Consider the following 17,863-nt stretch of genomic DNA (forward strand, 5'->3'; position numbering starts at 1 on the left):
GGTTTCACCCAATTAGTACCGATTTACCCAACTACAGCATTTAGCAACAGACAGGTGCCCAGTCACACTTTGTGTAGGGCCTTCCATTCAGCAGAAACATGTTGCTGTGTTTTACTTTCAGTAACTTTTGATCCGTTTGAGCTAGAAACTATTTTTATGTTAAAATCTGCAGACTACACATCAGATGATGGATTATGTGGCTACCCACAATTATGCCGATAACACAGTCTGAGAACACACATAATTCCATTGGACCTGGCTGTGATTTTTTGCAACAGCTGGAAAAGTGTTCGCCCTGGAAGAAACAGGGGGCAAGCCATGCAATGAAATCACAGACGTGACGTAGTGTAAAGTTCACCCAGCTGAAAGGATAGTCTCTGAAACACTTGGTCTGGGTCAGTGGGGTTTTCAGAAGCTGTGATGACGGTGCCAAGATGAGTTCAGATTAGTTATAATTAATAACTCGTTTTGGGGCCAGAACTATCTTTACTTCCTAACCTTGGGTGTAGGTATTCAGCTTGCAAGAGCACAAATGCAGCACAAACTGTGTGCTGATAGATACAGCTGCCAAGCTGATACAAAAACAGTCACCCAGATCAGAGTTTAGCGAACAAAGAAGGAATTCCTCTTTAATCTGGGACAGGACCTTCCTGTCTTTGCCAGTTTATTAGATGAACAAAAACAGTTCAAGGTTTTCTGTGATTCACTGCACATATCTCAAGAATGATACCACGAAGAGACATTGTACCAGTGAAGTGACAGAAATATCGCCAGCTCCGTTTACATGTATCAAAAGCAGCCACTTCTTGGTACTGAACTGAGCTCTATTTCTGGAAATGACAACATGCATGACGTCATATCCAATTGCCCAGGGTCACAATGCATTGTTTCTAGATTGCGTATGCGGCTTGAGGGTAAAGGGCGCTTGCGACTATCTAGATACATTGTGGAGTAAAAACGAAACCACTTGGATGCCAAATGTGAAGGGCATTAATGTGGAATAAACTCAATGGTTTTCTTTGGTGGATTGAGATTTTTTTTTGTATTTTTTTTTTTTAGCTCTTAAAAAAGTTTGTTGGAACTTTCCTGGTTTCGCAGCATCCCCTACCTGTGCCACAGCCGGGTCCAGGTTGTTCATGATCATGTGCATTATCGCCGCCACCTTCTTGGTCTTGCAAGGGTACTCATGGATGGGGTACGCTCTGTAGTAAGACGAGCAGAAGGTTCTTGTTAGATTTAATATTTTTGGCACTTTCTGGAGCTTACTCAACCAGGTGGTATCAGTGCACTATAAATTCATACAACCAGGAATGACAAGCATCCATTTACAAAGAACACACTGAATCTTACACTTAATCGGGCCATTTCATACAATAATTCAGAATAAGCATCTATAACGTCATTTTAAGTGAAGGAAACACGTCAGGTAACAGTCCTAAAAGAGGAGAACAGGAGAGGTAAAAAAAAGAAAGTGAGGGGGTGGGTGGAAAAGGACACTAGACGAAGGGGAAGGAGAGTGAGCAGAGGGGTAAACATAAAAGATTGGAAGAGAAAACAGGAAAAAGATTAGAAGAGGTGGAGAAACATGGGATTAAGCGGAAGACACTTTCATGTCTGCCAAAAGGGGGGGTGGGGCCCGCGCCCTTAAGGATGGGCCACTGCTGGTCAAAAGACTTTTGCTGCTACCAGCTATTGACATGGGAATGGGTTTAAAAAGGTGGTGAGCAGGCAAGAGCTCGTTGACCTCTTCTCAAATCCATTCAAGACAGGGAATGCTTGAAGAGTCCTCTTCATCCATGAATAAATGCATCAATCGGCACGTCATCTGTAGCTGCAGGTCATGTGAACAGCACGGCAGCCGGTGCCACTGCACGATGGCCCAGGGGAGTAAGGTGGCCTGCGGCACTCAAATTACAACTGCCATCCGCACCTCAACCAGGAGCCAGTGAAGACCCACTGTCCTAGTGTTCATTATGGTCCATAGCTCCCGTCCCATGCCACTGGGCATCTGCGCAAGCTTCCTCCACTTACTGGACCTCACCACCAACATTGGACAGAGGCCAGCATCACTGCACAAGCCCAGCACATGAAGATCTATAGACAGGAACTTGCCTTTCAATCAGCCTCAGACATGAGACAATGAATCAGGATTTAAATTTGGTCTTTTTTTGCAAGTTTTATCTTAAAAAAAGAAAAAAGGTTCCTCCTCCCAATTCTAAGGTGGAAACATTTCTTGCAATGCTGAGTGGCGCTGCATTTTCTGAAAGCTCTCTCGAACCCCCATGTCTGCTATTTTGTAGCTTCCTTTTTATGGGCCTGTTGGAGGAATAGAAAGGCCAGGGGTTTGCTATGATGAATTAAGACTCTTATGCCCACATGCATCAAACTGAATTGCATTCGTAAACGGTGCGAATCACAAAATTCGGCTGTTTGTTTAATTGCTAAATCGCAAATAGGAAGTGGTAAATTAACATGAAGTTAAACTTCATGGTAATTTGCGATAATTTTCAAAAATGCACAAAAGTGCTTTTTTGAAAGTTTCATTTTACACACACACACACACACACACACACACACAACCCCCCTTGGGGCATGTGTGTGTGTAAAAAGTACTTAAAAGGTACATTTCAGGGGTGCAGGGGGGGTCCTTTGGACCCCCCCTGCACCCTTGAAATTGCATTCTCATTTTGCGATGCCTTAATTGCGAATCGCAAAATGAAAATGCTTTCACATTCATTCCTATGGGCCTCTAGGCCCATAGGAATCAATGAAAAGGGATTCCTTAATTGCGATTCGAAAGTTGTGAATCGCGATTAAGGAAAATTAAGAAATCGCTAAATAAAATTGTGATTTCTTAATGCATAGCCGTTTGCGAATTCTTAATTGCGGTACCTTCATTTTCGCAAATAAGAATTCGCAAATGGGAACATTGATGCATGTGGCCGTTAATCTTCACGAAATTAAACTGTACAGACAATTTTGGTTTTAATAACAAATTAAAAAAAGTTTAACAAGGTTTTAAAAATGATTCATGCTTTTTTACTTAATGAGTTTTAATGTGATTTAATCAATGAATGTGTGCTTTTATGATCTGTCTATACATAGATCGAATACAGATTTAAACTGAAACTGACTCATGATAGGGAGGAAGGGAAGGAGTCCCCAAGAGCTCATTGGAATTAAGCTATATCAAGGGCGAACTAACAAAGTAACAAAAGGCAGAGGCAAAGCTGCAGGAGGACCTCAATGAATTAAACAGGACATGTGGTATTATGATGACAAGCCAGTATAACACCCTCAGGACAAGCCTTTCACTAAAATGACGTAGCACAAGTCCTTTAGAGTCATGACTGCTAGGATTTGGAACCAGCTGCCAGAAAAACTGCGTCTGGAAACCTCTGAGTCAAACTTTCGAAGAGACCTGAAAACAGTCCTCTTCCCTAAAGACTAAGACCGGATTTAAGTCCTTTCGCCTTCATGCCATGAACTCTTGGAAACAACTGTAGCAATTTCAGCGCGGGGACACACTTGCTAGTGTAACCATGCGCTTTACAAAATACAATTAAATAAAATAAACAAGTGTGAACCACAGATCTTTTCACAGATGGAACACACAGCTGTCTGGAAACTAGGAAGATGCTCACCTCATCTGAATCCTTGGGCAGAACCTGTACATGTAGATGTGGCCGTACAGCCGCAGTTCATCCGCAAACTCCTGAGCCAGTTCCTGGTGCAAGGAAGGAGGGAAGTAGCGCAGGGAATTCCGCAGGGCCAGCTGCCAGGAAACAAAAGAGCAAGACAAAGTACACTTGAAGTGAGCCACTGAAGATCAGAGATACGTGCAAAACCAGCAAGCCCATCAGCAGCGAAGCCAACGTCAACCTCTGTGCTGCGGGTGCAGTCATACAAACTGAAAACAGACGAGGAAGGAGAGATGGCTCCAGTCACAGCTGGCACAAGACATGGGTGTAGGCGAAAACGAAGAGGTAGAACTGCTTGGAAGAACCTTTGAAGGCCTGGACAACTGCCCAGGCCACAACTCGTGAGAGTAATGTTGAGCCAAACACTTAATGAATGGGAGTCAAAGGGGTAATAATGTTGGCCTGACGGTATGAACATCCCCACTGTGTATATTTAAAGTAGAAAGCTTTTGTTTGCAACAGGAAACAAAAACCTCAAATATTTCAAAGCGGCCATATTGAATGATTACTTCATGGTCATGATCATTTTTTTACGAGTAACACAAATTCATGTTGATAATTTTTTTATTTATTTTATTTCGGAGCTTATATAGCGCACCGCTACCCCCAACGGGGGTGTCCCGGCGCGTGGACGTCAAAGGAGGGAGTAGACTCAATGAAGTTAATTGCTGGAGAAGAGCCAAGTCTTGAGGTCTCGGCGGAAGATGGATTCTGAGTTAGTCAGTCGTAAGCCCAAAGGTAGTTTATTCCAGAGTTTAGCAGCAACTACGCAAGGGCTCTGCCGCCCATTCTGGTGCATCGAAAGCGCACTGTTCTCCAAACCGCAGTTATTCCAACATGGTACTTGCACCGTAATTTTTACTTTCGTTTTGTGCGTAAAAGGGACAGGGAATATAAGAAAAAAATGTGTTTGAAAATCACGTCTTCCGTCATTCTCAGTCACTCGCACTTGCGGTGAATGAGCATGGTTTTCGCAAAAAAAAAATGTGTTTTTTTGGAATAAAAGTGCGCTTAATGTGCGGTTAAAGGACGGACAATGTCTCCACCGTTTCTCCTCTCTGTAACATCTTCCCACCTATTGATGGAAGACCTAAAGCGGTGGTGGCTCATCTGCTATGGCAGAGGAGAGTTGCCCCACTACTCTGCAGTAGCAAAAGAAATAAAAAAAAAAAATCACATTATAATAACTAATTTTATTTTCATATTAGTTTGTCCTCCTGCTGCAGCAGCTTGCATGAGGGGGCGGGGCTGCAGGGGAGGAGTGGTACAACCCTTCTAAGTGCGCAATGACCGTTTGGTTGGGCCTCTCAGGCAGCCCAAAACATTCATGCGCACTTTCCGGATTCTCCATGCAGGCTGCATTCAGCCTGCATGGAGAACATGCCCATGCCTCCAGCCCCTGGCTGAGCGCTGTGTCACTCTGCTCAGACCAATCAACGCTGCATTGCAGTGTTGTGATTGGTCAGAGGAGCCTGGCTGTGCTCATAGAGAGCAGCAGCAGAGACACGGAACCCCGCTGCAAGGTAAGTTTAGTTTTTTAGGTCTCGCCTGTCGATGCGCATGCGCATCGAGCTTGCGAGACTATGGGGGCTTAACCACTCTTTACCTAACTTGCAAGGAATCGTGGCGATTCCTTGCAGTGCCCGTGACTTTTAAGCTCAATGCGCATGCGCATTGAGCTTAAAAGCGCGTGCACATGCCCCCAGCCGCCTGCCTTGCCTACTCTCTCTCTCTCACAGCCTCCCCCAGCTCCGCCCCCTCACTTCTTGATTGCACGGCTGCTAGGCCGTGCCTCCCCTACTCTCCTCCCCCTCCTCCTCCTACTCTCCTCCCCTGCCTGCCGTGTCGCACCTCTCCCCTCTCCCCGCTCCGCCCCCTCCCCTGCCCGCCGTGTCCTGGTTAGCGTGGGAGTTTTGTTTCATTATCAACTCACGAGTACTAGGAATTTATTTTTTAAATCCTCGCAGGAGCCACAGAGGCATGTTTAACAGCTTTCTTTGTTTGTTGTTTATGATTTATAGTCCGGGATTTTTGCCCTCTCCGCATTTGAAAGGATTTTTCGATGGCTCCCGCCCCAAGAACAATAACTGGTGGTGTCACCGGGAGCCGCGAATTCCTGTGGAAGATGTCTCTGTTTTTACCAATTTAAATGCAAAAACAGTCAGCCAGTTAAGCAATTAGCATGTCAATGCCGAAGCATGTACGGAGCTTAACCCCGGATTTATTCACGTGGAGAGAAAAGCCCACATTTTTCATACAGTATTCTGACTCTGACCGTTTGTGTCTGCAGGTGTGGGGTGACTCACTCCTCTGATAATCAGTCTGCAGCGACACTGGTGCCTTAAGTATGTGTCACTTTAGCCGGAGTTCCCAGCTGTTCCCCCTTGGAAGGTCCAACTGTGGGACAAAAAATGCAGACTCATGTTTTTGTAACACTTACCCCTTCGTTGTTCGTGTTCAACATATCTTTAGTGGATCTTGATATATAACATTTTAGGACGTAAACTGTCGATGTAGGCGATCATCCTTAAATTATTTCGTAAATCACTGAAATACTTGTTAGCAGTTTGAATACACTATTGGAGTGCAGTCACCAAACTCTGCCAACGGGGTGGGGGGAGGGGTGTTTATTTTAGAAGAAGTGTTTGCAACAAATTGAGAAATCTCAAATTGTCCCACCCCCATGTACAATTTGTTGTAATCGTCCAGCCTTCATTTACGTTCTAGTACTTGTATTTTACCCATACCGCCCGACTACATTTCTAAAAATTACAGATGCCAATATTCCACGACAAAAATAGGTCTTGCTGACTTTTATGCCATGTGTACTTCCACAAGAAAATATATATATGTATATCTACTCAGCCCAGCCGTGGTCGCACCAGAAACCAAGAGGCCTCCTATTTCTCTGAGGCGCGTTCATGCGCACGTCACCGCCGTGCACACAGAAGGTGGCTCGTGCGAGTGGACCGTGCATGCATGTGCATACTGATGTTTCTTTCATCCCTGCCCTATCCCTGGGTTTCACCTCACCCCCTATGTCCAACGCATCCCCCACCACACCCACCACCACACCCACCACCACCACCTCCACACCCACATACACCACACCCACATACACATACACCACACCCACATACACCACACCCACATACACCACACCCACATACACCACACCCACATACACCACACCCACATACACCACACCCACCACACCCACATACACCACACCCACATACACCACATCCACCACCACCACATCCACCACCACCACATCCACCACACCCACCACACCCACCACCAGGTGCAAATGCAATGTTCTTGGATTTTCGTCACAATAAAATACACTGAACATAATCTTCACAAAATTATTTTACAAACGTTTAAGCTATTGCCATTATAAATTACAATAAATTTTATTTAAGTATTAATTATTTACAAAATTAAAAGCCATTGTTATTTGCAATATCAATACATCTAAGTCACGTAAAGACAACACACATTGCATTACAAATGCTATAGGTGTCACATTTGCGAAAGTTAAAACTATTGACATTGTAACTGACAAAGGTATTACTTTTGCTATTTTCAAAACCAACACATAAATAAAAAAAGTGTCCTTTACAATACCAATTGCTCAAACTTTCCTAATGCGAGACCTATTGCATTTCCAATGCTTGTTTTTCTTTTCATTGCGACCCCTGCCCTGCCCCTCTATGCACCCGCCCGCCACCTGCGAGTCGTGTCGGCCACCACTGATCTAAAGTCTTCGTGAATGCGAAGTAACCGCTTTTACAACTCGCCTGCTTTCAGCAGGCGCAAATGATTATTGAATTTGTGAGCTGAATGGATTTGTATGGCCATTTTATCTACGTTGTAGGAGTAACATGTAATCCATACTAGTAGACAATGTACTTGAGGAGTGCTTGGTCTGAAGAAGCACAACTCAGGATTTAAAAAACTTACCACAGTGCGTGGGTTCGGCTTTACTAATAATAAATAAGGCACCCAGTTTTCCGTTTTGCTGATTCTTACAGATAAATACAGACCGAACACAATCAAATGTCCGTTCTGTATTCATATTTAAATATGGAGAAAAAAAAAAAAAAGATAAAAAAGGTTTTTTTTTTTCTTGACGATTCTCACTACGTTCAATCATCAATGTCAGGTCAGTCCGACAGGTAGGAGAGTTAAAAAATCCAAAAAGATTTTCCAATGAAGCTCACCTTTAACTGCAGCAGTACCATTATTTAACCTATTATGGAATGCAAAAGATTTAATATGACTGTATTGTACTGCAAATGGCTAACAGTCATTGGATATTCTAGCATGACTAAACATTTGTTGGTTAAATAAACGAGGAAATATACCCATTGCAGCTTCATTTTTTACACTGAGGACTTAATTATTGATAAATACAGATAAAATAGGGAAAAATTAAAATATGGATAAATACAGACGTTAATGAAAAGAGAAAAAAAAAAGAAAAGAACACCCCATAAAAACGGGAGCCCCAATAATAATGTCTTTCTACCTAAACTAGCCTTTTTGGTAACATTAGGATATGACAGACTGAGGGAAAAACATAAGTTTCTTCCCCAATGTCTTGCAGTTGCATGCATCTTACTGTGCTACACACCGATGGTAACTTATGACGTTGAGTAACAAAGGGACCTCTGAGACAAAAGCTGTAACCCACAGAGCTATCGATATAAAATACTATTCTATGATTTGCATGATACATGCACTGTGCAGCAACCACATTAACCTTCTACCCTACTTTATGGGGAGTCAAAAGTATAACTGGACAAAACTCCCATCCCGCTCCAGCAGTTGCATTAATCACCAGTTTCCTTGAAGTTTTTATGAATACATTAAGGTGCCGCGGGGGGGCCCGGCGGCACGTGCTGATTGAGCAGGTGCTAGGCAAATGAGTAACTCTGCAGCAGGTGCTAAAAAAAGCAGGTGCTGGGCGGAGGAGGAGCTCTGCGGCAGGTGCCGGGCCCAGAAGGGAGCTCTGCGGCAGGTGCCGGGCACAGAAGGGAGCTCTGCGGCAGGTGCCGGGCCCAGAAGGGAGCTCCGCGGCAGGTGCCGGGTCAGGGCCAGATTGGCAGTAGCAGGCACTGGGCAATCCCCCGGTGCGCCGCACGGGTAGGGGGCCGGTTTGGGGACCCTGGGTGCCGTTATTTGTTACAGGGCCGTTTTTGCAGCAAATCGGCCCTGTAACAAAATTGGCGGAAAACCGGCGCCGGCAAACTGCTCGGAGGAACTCCAAGGCCACCTGGGGGGCGGCCGAGCACTTTGCCAGGGGCGGTTTTGGTTCCAAGTCCGGCCCTGTGCCAGGCCCACAAGGGAGCCCTGCGGCAGGTGCCCGGGCCCACAAGGAAGCCCTGCGGCAGGTGCCCGGGCCCACAAGGGAGCCCTGCGGCAGGTGCCCGGGCCCACAAGGGAGCCCTGCGGCAGGTGCCCGGGCCCACAAGGGAGCCCTGCGGCAGGTGCCCGGGCCCACAAGGGAGCCCTGCGGCAGGTGCCCGGGCCCACAAGGGAGCCCTGCGGCAGGTGCCCGGGCCCACAAGAGAGCCCTGCGGCAGGTGCCCGGGCCCACAAGAGAGCCCTGTGGCAGGTGCCCGGGCCCACAAGAGAGCCCTGCGGCAGGTGCCCGGGCCCAGAAGGGAGTTCTGCGGCAGGTGCCAGGCCCACAAGGGATACATACATCTCAGCCAAGAGGATGGCTCCAGTCGCATCGACGGCTGTGCTTTCAAAGGCTTCCATGTGTGCAAATACTTGCCTCTCCAAAGACATGTATTGGGCGCTGGAATGCTAAAGGAAGATGCCATGTAGTAGAGAACATGGGAGCCTTCCCTCCTCCCATATTCACACTGCCAGAATCGAATCCTGCCATTATCTCAGAATAATGATGACTTTGTGTAATGTAACTGGTGTCCATATGTAACCAGAACCAAAAATAGTCTTGAGCACCCAAAGTGATTGACACCTTGTGTAATGCAGATGGTGCACATATAAAGCCAGAGTCGGATTTGGTACAAAGAAAGTTTCGGCACCCAAGATAAAAGTGGCAGACATTTGCAGATCGCACCATTTTATGCACTTGTGAACAAAATTATCTCTGTTAAAGATCCCCGTTTAGGGTGTCCGTCGGACATTGTAGCGTCAGCCAGATATGAAGCAAGCCCTATGATGAGTAGACCCCTGTTGTACCCTTTGAGGATATATATATATATATATATATATATATATACACACATACACACCAACCAACCAACCTGTAAATTCTCTCTTTGTACCCTTGCAGAAGTGCATACCTTACTGACATCATTTGAACTTAGAGAGTCATTAGCTAGACATTTTGATCACAGAGAAGTGGGCTAATTAATCAACAACAGAGCCACTTCCTCATTATTAGCTTTCAGAAAACTGCTGAAAATCTGGCTCTTTGATAACTAGTTTCCACTTCAGTTTCTGCGTTTGGTATGCTGATTCAGCGACAAGACACCTCTGGGTATACGTGTGCATTTATATATTTATTGACATAACAATGAGTCATCCGGGTACTCACTTCTTAAGATACCTGCATGGACATTAGGACCATGTCGCACTCATTGTGCAAGCGCATGATAGCACAATCTGCAATGTACCTAAACAGTTCTTTCAGCACAGCCAAGATACTTAGACTTAAAGTTACAACCCAACCTATAAGGACGAAATATGGGATCCAACCTTATATCTGCAGACCGACGCACCCAAAAGTTTGCTTATAGGAGTCTCCCATCATTTGATCAACTACTGACCTCTGTAACAGATTCCCTTGGATTCAGGAACATATTTAACAAACCTACATGATCACAGAGTACACCATGGACATGGCGTTCACGCAGAAAATTGAAAAAACGAATCTTAAAGTACATCTATAGATCTGGTTTGCTCAATAATGTCTTTATTTCAATCAAGCATTCTATACCCTTCTAACAACATACAGGTTAAATCTATTCTTGACATGGTCCATTACAAAACTATACAACTTTTAGAAATGACCCACAAAACACCACTGACCGGTAAACGTCGTTTACAACACGGTGTTTACACTGCACAACCTTTACCACGCTGCCATTACAATGCAAGTCGTTACTACGACTTGCGCTGGATGGCGCGGTTGGTTAAGGAATATTGTAATTTTATATTCCAACACCTTCCTTACTGTTAGGTGGACTGGTGTTGGAATATAAAATAAAAATATTCCTCAATCAGCGCCCTCCAACGCAAGTCGTAACGACTTGCGTTGTAATAACCGCGTTGTTAAGTACTGCGATCTAAAAGATCGCGTTGTACTGACATACATCCCACTGACCATGTGATTCAACTGAGACGTCTCATCGAACAAAATAGCTAAATCGCTCTTAACAGATGAACCCATTCAAACTAAAGGAAAATTTGCCGGCAAGGGATTTGTTTGGTGCTTTGAGTTTCACAGTATCATGAAATCTATATTACTTGAATCAATGAGCTGAATAAAGCAGCAACTGTGCAATGTTTTGTAAATGTTTGAGAGATCAATAGAAACTACCACACTAGTTCTATGATCTGAGACTTGGATTGATGTGTCGACGTTTCGGTCTCAGTGGTGTGATCCAGAGACCATCATCAGGACAAGAAGATAAGGCAATGAAGATGACCCTTATAATGTATTGTATTAAAGACCCAACTATTAATGAACTCAGTTGAAAAAACAAGGTTCAAAACCTTAAGGGAATTGCGATTTATACCCCTTGGTTGTATCCATAAATCCAGGTTGGGCCAAAATTCAATCTTTAGTGGTAAGGTGAAAACGTGACATCAATGTCAGGAACCACGAAAGTTCACCAAAGGTAGCAAACGTCTCCTCTGTTGTAAGTCAAGGGTGGATCACACCACTGAGACCGAAACGTCGACACATCAATCCAAGTCTTCTGTTTGTTGTTGACTTTCTATTTATGATCTTTTAAAAGAAGTCATTTTTATCTATGTTGCTTTAGACTGGATTGTTTTCTTTTGTATTAATGGATTGTTTTTTCAGTTCCATTTACTTAAGATATATATGCAATCGCTACTAATTGTGTACCCTTCATTTGTTGATAATTCATTTCTATACAAATATAAACTCAAACCTTCTTCAAGAACAAACCTTCCTGTGTTGCCTTACTTTTGTTCTTTCATTTAACACACCTTGTGTTGTATATAACTACAAAAGTGATCACCAATTAGTTTAAGTCCTTATACAGATCATAGAACTAGTGTGGTAGTTTCTATTGATCTCTCAAACATTTACAAAACATTGCACAGTTGCTGCTTTATTCAGCTCATTGATTCAAGTAATATAGATTTCATGATACTGTGAAACTCAAAGCACCAAACAAATCCCTTGCCGGCAAATTTTCCTTTAAATACTTTGACTGCCCAAGCCCGCAAGGGTATATTGGGTTACCCACCCTTATCAGAAACCATTCAAACTAAGGCAATCCTTTAATAGCTGGGCCTTATAAGCATATGCTTAACAAAAATGAGACTGCCATATCCTGGAAGGCCAAAAATTCTCTAACCAAGGAAGGCAAGACCTTGTGCAAGAAGCACAAGACCGTCTACCAAAAAACATACAGGACCCACAAAGGACTACAATTGTAAATGCATCAATGTGGCACGTGGCCAAAATAACGCATTTTCAGCATTTATCACAAAATGACCAACCCTTAAACTGTAAAGATCCATTGTTGTGCTTTCTCCACAGCAATGTAGGAGTTGCTGAGGTTCTTCAAGACTAAAATAAACATCTAGGATTCTAGCTCACTCAATCGTGACCTACCATTGCACTCTCCTGCCACACCCCACTCTTCTCAATCCCAACAGCAAAAGATGCCCTCATGAAGCAATTTTCTCTACACTTCGAGCAATAAAACTGATAAAAGCATCATGCCCTGCCTCCCCAGGGGAAATGTTCTCAGTCAATTTAGCTTGCTAACATTACTACATCCCTCAAGAAACCCACTGCAAACCACCAGTACCTGATGAAGCAGAACCTGCTTTCTAACCGGTCTCATCTCAGGAGTGTAACCAGTTGCTTCACATCCATAATCAGACTTCAACCATAAGAATGAACAGATAATGTTCTTAAGCACATCAGGGATGGATGTATTCTTCTGAACAAAGGGAAGGAAGCCAAAATATTAGTCCAACTCTGTGTGGCCTTTGATACAGAGAGCCTGAGGCTTACTGAAAAGCTCAATTTTGGACTGGAGTTGCCCCAGCCTTAAAAGGTCTCTCCCAGCTCCGAGACAGTCATCAAGTATGTATTGTACCAAAGGAATCCTCAATATGGAATAGCATGTGATGCACTAAAGGAATAAAGTAAGTCTAAAGAATAAGCAAGGTGCTCCCAAATGTTAGAGAGACAAAGTTAGGAACTGACCAGGAGGCATGGAAGGGGGTCTAGAAGTAAAATGCTAATTTTTAGTGAACGGGGTAATAGAGGGTTAAAGCCACCTCTAACCACCAACCCACATATCTGTGACTTCATCATCCGCTTCCCTGTGGGCCAGCTTTTTCAGGCTGGCATGTTCAGCCATTAAGTGGGCTAGACATCCCTCTTTTTGTTCTATATTACCTCCCTTTCGCAGTCTCAGGCCCAACCTGGCCGGAAATATAATTAATTTTGTGTGGAAGGTTGGAGGAGGAGATACTGTAGGGGGATTGTAGAGGGCATGTTGGGGCCTAACTTTTTTAACATGCTGCAAGTCCCATAAAAGGGCAAATGCATTCCTGAGTTGTAGCCTTTAGTTTAATCGAACCCAATGTTGCAAGTCTCTTAATGGGACAGACAGGCAAATGATTTCACAAAATAGCTACAATTGTGTCCGGCAGGCCCAGCCCATTTGTGATTAAATTTCAGGCCCATCATGGGACATAGACGTCATTTTGCATCAGTGCAATTTTTGAAAACAGCACATTCCTGGTAGGGTGGTCAGCACTTTGTATGTGTTTGGAGACATATGTAGACTTGCTGCATGTTTTTTCAATTTGAGGGATTGGGATATGCAAAAAACGTGTTTCTAACTGACTTATCCGAACTCAAACACATTAAGGGCAATAATTAGTATCTAGGCTATCCTGTTTTAGGTTTTAACCGATAACTGATGAAACCCAACCAAAAGGGAAACAGCCCTCGTTAGTGTAAACATATGAACACTGATAAGCACCTGCACAACCACAAATTAATTAAGATTCCACGAAAGGCAAGTCCGAGAGAAAGTCTTTTTTGTTAATTTCTGATGGGGCCAACGCAGTGCAGCTTTATTATACAAATTAGCAGCAAGATAGACTGGTCTATGGTTGTCCTGCTTGAGTTTGGTTGTTAAGGGATGTCACTAAAATCTTGTTTCTACTTCCTTTTGTTTCCTCCAGTTTTATGTGCTTGGATAAAAGGAACAGTGCTTAAAAGTTTGACCTAATTATTATATGCACTAAAGAATATGGGAACATTGAAGATATATTTGATCTTTTGGTAGTGTTTAATCCTTTCACCGATGAGTGGAATGGCTGGCTCATGAGACTCTTTGCCAGTATAGCCCTCTTTACTAACAAGTCAGTTTTGACAGCAGGTCACCTGCAAGACACACAAATATTTAAACATTCAATGCAAGAACTAGTGGGAGGTGCCTGTGAAAAGACTGCTGTCACCATGCACATGGGACAGTGGTGGAAACACAACAAAAGAATTTCCACAAACTAACAAAATTCATAGCTGCAAGGCGTATGTTGGCTTTTTACCCATCTTCACTTTACTGCTGCAGTTTTGGAACACAGTTACAGTGTTAAAAGCAAAACAAAATTTCAAGTCCCAGAACAGAATGTGATGTTTATTAAAAAGTCAGGATTACATTTACATTTGCCATGGAGAACACTGGGCATGTATGAATGTCTACAAAAACAGCAGCGCCAACTTAATATAATTAGACAAAGTTCACAAAAGCAGCGGTGAGCATGCTTAAAGTGTCAAATGGCCAGTGCCTCGGAATGAAGGGCTACATATTAATCTGGTGTAATTCAATAGGGTTCCCAAGGTATTATTCTGTTGACAGGGTTGACCCCACCCCCCCACCATGCCATAATATTCAGTAAGGAGTAGATGAATGACCTCCAACTGTGTCCATTTATTTGTTTCTTAAAACATATAAATACAGTATGCAGACTTTTGAAATAAATTAAAACCACACAGAGTAGGTGGAAGAAGTGATAATATGTGGGAGAGTATTAAGATGAGCGTGTGAGCAAGGGTGCATTGCACATACTTTCTATGGGTAAAACAGTTAACAAAAGTCTATTGGAAACACTGCCAAAGGGAAGGCAATATACCCTGAACTACTTATCCTTTAAATTCTATTTGTGCTTCATAACAATTACTGCAAAAAACAACGTTATAAACACTGGAAAAAACACAATTGGTGTCTATGGGGGGTGGGGGGTTAAGGAGCTAAACAAACAGACACGTATAGATTTAACACTTCACCGTCGCAGGACATCCCTGCACCACCCCCAACTGCCCAGCGCCCACTTCCACAGCTGGACCAAGGTCACTCAGCACCAATGGACCAACGCCCTCAGCAACACATAGCCCAACACCACCACATATCTCAACCAGGCAGTAGAAAACATCAACACCTGGATCACTAACAGCAGAGGCTCTTCCACCAAACCTACCAGAATGCACAGATCTACTAATCAAGCCAACTGGTACACAGCACCTCGAAATGCAGATGCGCACAACTGGAAAGGAAATGGCGTACAACATGGACCGAGCAACCTTCAAGTCAGCCCTCAACAACTACCCTTCCAGCTCATAGCTGCGATAAAGGAGGCCTGGACACACTGAATTGTGACCAGCGCCAATGAAACAAAGCAACACTTCACCATCGCCAGGGAGTTCACCTGCCCGTCAGCCACCGAAAACTCAATCTCCTCCTCACAGGAACTCTGCAACGCCCTTGCTGATCACTTCCACAACAAGATAGTTCCCATCTCCAAAACCTTCAATCCCCAACCCACCTACCTCCTCTACCCTCTGACCACTGCCACCAGTCACCTGTTTACCACATGGGAACAGATCTGCACACCTAACACAAATACTCTAATGAACTCCATCCACTCGAGGGCACCCACCGACCCTTGCCTCCACCGTCTTAACCTCAGAAGAGACGTGATCAGCCTTCAACTCACCACCATCCTCAACACCTCTATCACCACAGCCACCTTTCTGGATGCCAGGAAATAAGTAGAGGTCAGACCGCTTCTCAAGAAACCTTCTCAGACCCCGAACGAGCTCCAGAACTACTGTGCCATTTCACTGCTCCCATTTCCCACCAAAGTCCTGGAGAAGGCCATCAACCTACAACTTTCCGAACACCTGGAGAGAAATAACCTGCTGGACCCTTTCCAATCAGGATTCAGAGCCAATCACATTACTGAGACAGCCCATATCGCCCCAACAGACAACATCCACACCCTACTAGACAGAGGAGAATCAGCCGCCCTGATCCTGCTTGACCTCTCTGCCGCCTTCAACATCGTCTCCCACCACACACTCAATGGACCGACTGCGAAAGATCAGAATCACAGGCGATGTGCTCAACTGGAAGGCACCCTCTCTCACAGGGCACACCCAGAGAATCCGTCTCCCGCCCTTCACCTTTCAACCCAAGAACACCATTTGCGACATCCCTCAAGGCTAAACCCTCAGTCCAACCCTCTTGAACAGCTACATGACAACACTTGCACATATAGTCAGAACCCACAACATCAACATCATATCCTACTCTGACGACACCCAGCTCGTCTTCTAACTCTCAGCAGACCCAACCACGGCGGAGACCAACTTCCACAACTGTTTGAAGAACAACTGCCTGAAACTCAACACGGACCAAACTGAAGTACTGATTTTCGGCAAAGACACCTCCCTCTAGAATTACCCCTGGTGACCATAGGAACTCTGACCCACCTCCGCTCCAAAAGACCATGCTCACAACCTCGCCATCATCCTGGACAGCAAACTCTCCAACAAATGTCAGCTCAACGCTGTGTACTCAGCCTGCTTCGACACACTCTGCAAAGTCTTCAAGTGGCTCCCCATCAGCACCAGGAAAACAGTGACGCAGGCCCTCATAGCCAGCCAGCTGGAATACAGCAACGAACTGCCGAAATCATGTGAAGACTCCAGACAATCCAGAATACACCAGCCAGACTGATACTCAACCCACCAAAGCGAACCCACTACCTGAAAGACTTTCACTGGCTCCCCATTCAGAAAAGATGCCAATTCAAGCTCCTGACCCACGCTTGCAAGGCCCTCCATGACCAAGGACCCGTCTACATTAACCACCACCTGAACTTCCGCCTACCTCCCAGTCCTATTTATTAAAATGCACTTTATTTTTCTAAATTGTTTTTGATTTTTCTTGTGTTATGTTATCACTTTATTACTGTTTGAGTTACTCATAAATACTTTACAAATTGCCTGACTGGTTTTGTTCCAAACTACCAAAGAGTTAGGAAAGGTTTTATTTTGTGACTTTTTGTGGTACACCATGACATGGATTGTGGCTGTTGCTAGAGTAGGGGTTCACACCCCCCCCCCCCCCCAACTCAACCAACAACCCAATTTCACACAGACTTCCTGTAAACCTCCCTGCACCATTAGCCACCACTTCCAGTTAAAAAAACTCCTGAAAACAATTTTTCAGACTAGTGTTCTTCTGAAGGCTTGTGACGGGAGAGACATCATACCTATCATTCAGTTGGACATGATCTAGCCTTGTTTTTAGATGAACCTTTTGAACTCCCACTTTTCAAAGTCTCTTCGTAGTTTCATGGTACCATGCAGAACTTTGTAAAGCTTCTAAATAGTGAGTTCCTGATTCTACCAGCAACCTGAAGAGCCTTTACTAGATAATCTGATAATTCAATCCTGAGCTTTCCTCCCATATGGTCTATACAACAGGCTTGCACAAGGGATTGGCAAAAGTCTATTTCATCAGACTTCAATATGTACTAAATACATATGCCTTGCTAGTAAAGGGAGTAGGCGAAGAGTACAATTACCCTGTTCTGTATTCCCCAATCTC

General features: G+C 44.2%; 1 protein-coding gene across 2 annotated transcripts in view; it reads right to left on the minus strand.

The window, feature by feature from the left end:
- UROC1 (urocanate hydratase 1) overlaps nt 1-17,863 on the minus strand; it is a 216,284-nt gene that overhangs the window by 188,196 nt on the left and 10,225 nt on the right. For both annotated transcript variants that reach the window (XM_086950924.1, XM_086950925.1), the window contains exons 2-3: nt 3,645-3,775; nt 1,109-1,202 (exon numbers count right to left, since the gene is read on the minus strand). In XM_086950924.1, coding sequence (XP_086807050.1) covers nt 1,109-1,202; nt 3,645-3,775 — 225 coding nt within the window. The remainder of the gene's footprint in view (nt 1-1,108; nt 1,203-3,644; nt 3,776-17,863) is intronic.

The sequence above is a fragment of the Lissotriton vulgaris genome, unplaced genomic scaffold (assembly GCF_964263255.1).
Source record: "Lissotriton vulgaris unplaced genomic scaffold, aLisVul1.2 SCAFFOLD_1244, whole genome shotgun sequence".
Lineage (NCBI taxonomy): Eukaryota > Metazoa > Chordata > Amphibia > Caudata > Salamandridae > Lissotriton > Lissotriton vulgaris.